The 5,286-nt window shown below is 49.6% G+C and overlaps 2 protein-coding genes across 2 annotated transcripts; both read left to right on the top strand.

The window, feature by feature from the left end:
* The first annotated feature begins 320 nt into the window (after positions 1-320).
* Positions 321-2,055, top strand: LOC123378946 (T-cell surface glycoprotein CD1b-1-like). The gene is made up of 2 exons (XM_045048765.1): positions 321-502; positions 1,064-2,055. The coding sequence occupies exons 1-2, from the start codon at positions 442-444 to the stop codon at positions 1,501-1,503; spliced, it is 501 nt and encodes a 166-aa protein (XP_044904700.1). The 5' UTR covers positions 321-441; the 3' UTR covers positions 1,504-2,055.
* Positions 2,056-2,130: 75 nt separating this feature from the next.
* LOC101100538 (T-cell surface glycoprotein CD1a-like) lies at positions 2,131-3,867 on the top strand. Its single transcript, XM_045048643.1, has 3 exons — positions 2,131-2,170; positions 2,479-2,757; positions 3,090-3,867. Exons 1-3 carry the CDS (start codon positions 2,131-2,133, stop codon positions 3,182-3,184), a joined length of 414 nt encoding a protein of 137 aa, XP_044904578.1. The 3' UTR covers positions 3,185-3,867.
* Positions 3,868-5,286: the final 1,419 nt, after the last annotated feature.

Here is a 5,286-nt window from a genome sequence, read left to right as displayed (position 1 = left end):
ACATGAAGGATGTCCAGGGGGAGTGTCCCAAGGGCATGAGGGACAGGGTGACAGCAGACTCCAGGGCTGGGTGCTGGGGAACTGTGTGTTTTCATGGGTTACTGTCTGGATGAGGAGAAAAGGCACGAGAGGTAGGGTCACTTTTCCATGCCACCCAAGACTTGGTCTTGCACCTGAGTTAGGACCTTGGGAAACAGAATGGAGGCTGGTGACAGGGAGAAGCTGGAAGCGGGAGAGGAGGGTCAGACCCGGAGGGGAAGTGAGAGTCTGAGTAGGTGTCCAGGGTTGAGGGTGGAGCCCATCTGCATTGTTGTGGAGACTCAGGGAAGGTGTGTGTGTTGAGAAGGAAGTCAGAAGAGAGGGGCTGCATGTGGGGAGGTTTGTGAGAACAGACGCCAAAGACCCACTTTCCGAGAGAAAGAAAGAACATCTGCACATAAGATGCTGTTGTTGCAACTGGTGTTGCTCACGGTTCTTGTCCCAGGTGGTGACAGTGATGATGGTGAGGACTCTGGGCACGCCCTGTGGGAGCAGAAGCATGCATGCTTACATATGCATACCTGTGTGTGCTCATGTGAGTCATGTGTGTTTGCGTGTGTGCACATGTGTGTCTGCATGGGTACACATGTTTGTGATGTGTGTACCTGTGCTTGTGCGTCTGCATGCAAGTGTTAGTAGGTATGAGCATGTGCATATAGGTGCCTGTTTGCATGTCTCTGTGTGTGTCCGTACGGCTCTTTGTATACGTGTCTATGTTTGTGCAAACACATGCAACTCTGAGTGTGTGTGTGTACATATGTGCATTTATCTCTGTGTGTGTGTGTGCACTTGTGGTGTGGGTTCCCAAACACATTCCTGGGGAGTGAGGGATGTCAGCCTTGTTTGTTCCTGAACATTCCTGATCCCATTTCTGAAGGATGGGGATGAAGCTTGGGTCTCTGGGGCAGCACATGTCTCCTGAGAGAAGTACGGCTCCCTGTCCTCTAGATTTTTGGGCCCCTCCCTGACAATTTTCTTTGGCATTCTCTCTCCTTCCCAATGTCTATCTGTTCTTCTGGCACAGACTTCCAAGAGCCAATCTCTTTTCGAACCATCCTGACAACATCCTTTTGCAACCATTCGTGGACACAGAATCAGGGCTCAGCTTGGCTGGATGAACTGCAGACTCGTGGCTGGGCCAGCAAGACGGGCGCTTTCATTTTTCTGTGGCCGTGGTCCAGGGGCAACTTCAGCAATGAGGAGCTAATGGAACAAGAAAAGTCATTTCACACATTCTCCACGAGATTTCCTCTGATATTTCAGGACCATGCCAGTCAATGGCAGCTTGAATGTGAGCTCGGGTCCCTCAGGACACGTGGGATGGAGGTGGCCTGTGTGTGTCGCCATGAATTCCTTCTTCTTCTAGGAAAGAGCCTCCCCTGGCTGCTGAACATCTCGACTCCCCATCATAAAACAGAATCACACCCGTGTGTTCAGGAGGCAGAAGCCAGACCCCGAACTTGAAAAGCTTCACACCTTCTGCTATTTCCCCTCCTCTCCTTGACATCAGGCTGTGTTCTCCTGTCTCTCACCAGAGTCTCCCATGACCACCCCATTCCCTGGCCTCCAGCCAGAGACTCTCCTCTTCCTCACTCTGTGACTGATCCTTGAAATGTGCTTTTCTCCCCACTCAGTCCCATCAGAGACATTTGTCTGTCTATGTGTTCCCTCTGCCCACTGCCTTCCCCTCACCCTTGATGACTTTATCACAGCTCCCCTGTGGAGCCCTTCCTTGTTCTCTGCCCACATCCTTCCTGTTTCTCCTCTAGCATGTGCTCCTTTCTCAGTAATTTACCTTTCTTCTGCCTCCAGCGACCACCACTTCCCCTCTGTCTGAGTCTCCACTCAAACCAAATTTGTTCCATTCTGTCAAATGCCCTCAACTTCTCCTTTGCTTCCTCCATCCTTTGCTTCCACTCATCTCCTTTCATCTCTTTCCCTCTCCATTTCCTGTAACTCACATTCTCTCTTCCCAGATCCCTTTTAGGTACAGCTGGCAAGAGGCTGCGATTCTCACTTTGGAGAGGCATCAGCAGGGTTCATGCAGATTGTGTATCAAGGATCAGACCTCGTGAGCTTCCAGAACACGTCATGGTGGCCATCTCCAAAGGGAGGAAGGAGAGCTCAGCAGGTCTCCAAACTATTCAATCAGTACCATGTGGTCAACTTATGAATACAAGCAAATATTAATGACATCTGCCCCCGTTTCCTCTTGGGTAGGCAGACCTTCAGCGACAAGGTCAGTCCTGCTCCCTCTCTCCAAGCATTATCTCTCCGTGCACTCATAAATTTGCACCATATTCTCAAATTTGGTGGAGTAGGGGCCAAGAGAGTCAGGGGATGATGGTGACAGGTTCCTAGAGGTGGAAAGATGTGTATTTCTAATGTGATGTGAAGACGTACCCTCTCAGTCTGAGAATGCCTGTCCTGTCTCTGCAGTGAGGCCAGAGGCCTGGCTGTCCACTGGCCCCAGTCCGTGGCCTGGCCATCTGTTCCTTGTGTGCCACATCTCTGGCTTCTACCCAAAGCCAGTGTGGGTGACGTGGATGCGGGGTGACCAGGACCACCAGGGCACCCGACGAGGTGATGTCTTGCCCCATGCTGACAGGACATGGTATCTTCAGACATCCTTGGATGTGGACCCCAGAGAGGCAGCTGGCCTGTCTTGCCGAGTGAGACACAGCAGTCTAGGAGGCCAGGATGTGGTCCTCTACTGGGGTGAGAAAGGGTAGGGGTCCAGCTGGGAAAGGGGGTGGGTGGTTCTGAAGCAGAGCAGGAGGGTGAGATGAAACATTTGGGATTCTAGGGACTGCAGATCATAAAGGACATAAAATTAATAACGCAAGAAATGGAGAGCTGAAGGTGAGGATCCTACAGATGTGGGAGGAAGCAGAGTGTTTGGTGAAGTGTCCATCTCTGAGCAGGGATGGGAGAGGAGAAAGCGGAAGGGTGGTTGGTGAGGCAGAGGGTGACAGGAGCAAAAAGGACCAGGTAGGTGCAGGTCAACCCGGGGTGGATGGGAATTGACACCATCTGCACCAAACCCACAGAGCAGCACCACTCGGTGGGTTTGGTCTTCCTGGCGGTGGTCGTGCCCCTGGTGCTTCTGGCAGGTCTTGTGTTCTGGCTCTGGAAGCGTCGGTAAGTCTGGAACCACCTTCCTGCTCTTTCCCATGCATCTCCTTACCTTCCTCTCTGTCCTCAGCCATCTTCCTCCCCGTGCCCCTCTCCCTGCTGTCCTCACCTACACTCCTGCAGAGCAATTTCCAATTTGATCTTCCCAGGAAAATGCACTGGAGACATCGGTTCACTGGCCTCCCTTTGGAGTAAGATCCCGGCAGCCCAGGAGTCAGGACTTACTTAAACCCAGCTCAGTGGTGATGGATTTGCAAGTCTCTGTGTGCAACTTTTGTCTTTTCTCTCTACTCAATGATGGGTTGTCAAGATGAGTTAAGTGTAATTTAGCAGGATTTCTTGTTCTGACCTGATGCTGGGGCTTAAATCTCTAATTTATCTCAGAGTAAAATGAAGTCTGAGTACCTCCATGGGTCACAGGCATCTGTGTCACTTCCGCCAGGGAGCCTTCCCTGATCCACAAGAGGAAGCGGTCTCTGCCTAGTGTGAATTTCTGCCACTTTAACCTGCACTGTGGGTAATCTGCGCCTCACTTCCCATCCTTTTTGCCCCACATTTACATCCTTTTTCCCTTCCAATTCCTAGGTCTCTTGAGTGCAAAGCCCGTGTCTTTTTAATATTTGCATCCTTGACAAGGAGTCTCATCTGCATGGAATATGTCCTCAATAAAAGTCTGTGTTGAGTTTATGCCAATTTCATAGTTTTTTCCTCTTTCGCCTCCTGTCGTGTTTGTAGTACGACAAACGCACGACGTAGTACGACTACGTGTTTGTAGTTGAGACGTTTGATGTTCTTCTTGTTAAAAATCTTTTCACTTTGTCTGGAGACTTGATACTGTTATGGTTCCTTGGTAACATCTCTGAGCCTCTGAGGAGAATACAATTTTGTCTGTGGATATTTCTATTATTTAAACACAGGCATCTGTTGGAGTGGACCTGTTGTGGATGAAAGGAGGAGGGCAGATGCAGGTCCTGGCTGTTTGAGTGGCTCAGGAACAGCAGCAGAGCTGTAACCTTGGGGCTTGTTGGCAATATAGGGGCTTGGCCTCAGCTGAGGTTCACTGCATCACGATTTGCATTTTAGCAAAACCAGCAGGGGATTCACAGGTGCATAAATGTGGTGCCTGAGAGGTAGCAGTGGGAGTGCGTCCCTGGAGGGAAGCAAGTGGGTCCAGAAAAGCCAGTAAGAGTGTTGTCCTCAGGAATGAACGGGAGTCCGGCAGGGAGAGGGCATACAGAGCATCCTCACATTGGTGGCTGCTGTGTCACAGTCCCTGAGGACACGGAGTCAGCCACATGAGCCGTTGCTCCTGGGGGAAATACAGTGTTCCGATCTTTGAAACCTCTGCTCACAACACTTGCCCACTGATACACACATAGCCTTGTTTCATGTGTCTTTTTGTTTTAAGACAGTATATATATATATATATATATATATATATATATATGTATATACACGTTTTTTCCCCAAATAATATTGTATGCTCTATTTCCCTATAGTGAAATACCAGCTCAGAAGTGTGTGACATTTCCAGGCCTGGTTACTGTCATCGCCAGTGTCTTCATCTTTCAACCTCACAACTATGCTGCCCACGATGCTTTTAGAAACCAACAAACTAGAAATCATCATCTTCTGAATCCTTGTATTGACTCTTTACCCCCTTTCTTGTGGCATCATCATAGCATTCTAGATGTTACTCTAGCGCTTTCTGAGTCAGCTCCACATAGACATCAAGAATTTCCTTTTCCTTTTCCTGGATTTACCGCATTGTTGATTCATTACCACTGAACTCAAAGGCACAGGACTCTGCATCGCGAGCCTGAGCAGGACCTACCTGCACAGGAGTTTTGTCAGTGAGGCTCATCTCACCTTCTTGTGCTTAGGAACACCAGTCAGCCCTGCAGCTCTGGGCTTCAGGGCCTTTTGAAACACTGAAATCACCAGGAAAGTGCATGTAAATGCAGAAAATGTGGCACCAAATAGACACTGAAAAGGACACATGTTTACAGTGTGGGACTTACCATGGAAATGCAGAGCAGCAACTTGTTCAGCCTCACAGGACACATGCGATGGGTGACACATATCAGAGCACTCGCCCTGCCATTCATTATG

The sequence above is a fragment of the Felis catus genome, chromosome F1, assembly GCF_018350175.1.
Source record: "Felis catus isolate Fca126 chromosome F1, F.catus_Fca126_mat1.0, whole genome shotgun sequence".
Lineage (NCBI taxonomy): Eukaryota > Metazoa > Chordata > Mammalia > Carnivora > Felidae > Felis > Felis catus.
This window is presented reverse-complemented; position numbering and strand designations above follow the sequence as displayed.

Coding starts and splice junctions, on each gene's coding strand:
- LOC123378946 (XM_045048765.1), top strand. CDS start 442: ATGCTGTTGTTGCAACTGGTGTTGCTCACGGTTCTTGTCCCAGGTGGT. Junction 503..1,063: donor AGGTGGTGACAGTGATGATG/GTGAGGACTCTG, acceptor CTTCTGGCACAG/ACTTCCAAGAGCCAATCTCT.
- LOC101100538 (XM_045048643.1), top strand. CDS start 2,131: ATGGTGGCCATCTCCAAAGGGAGGAAGGAGAGCTCAGCAG. Junction 2,171..2,478: donor GAGGAAGGAGAGCTCAGCAG/GTCTCCAAACTA, acceptor CTGTCTCTGCAG/TGAGGCCAGAGGCCTGGCTG. Junction 2,758..3,089: donor GGATGTGGTCCTCTACTGGG/GTGAGAAAGGGT, acceptor CCAAACCCACAG/AGCAGCACCACTCGGTGGGT.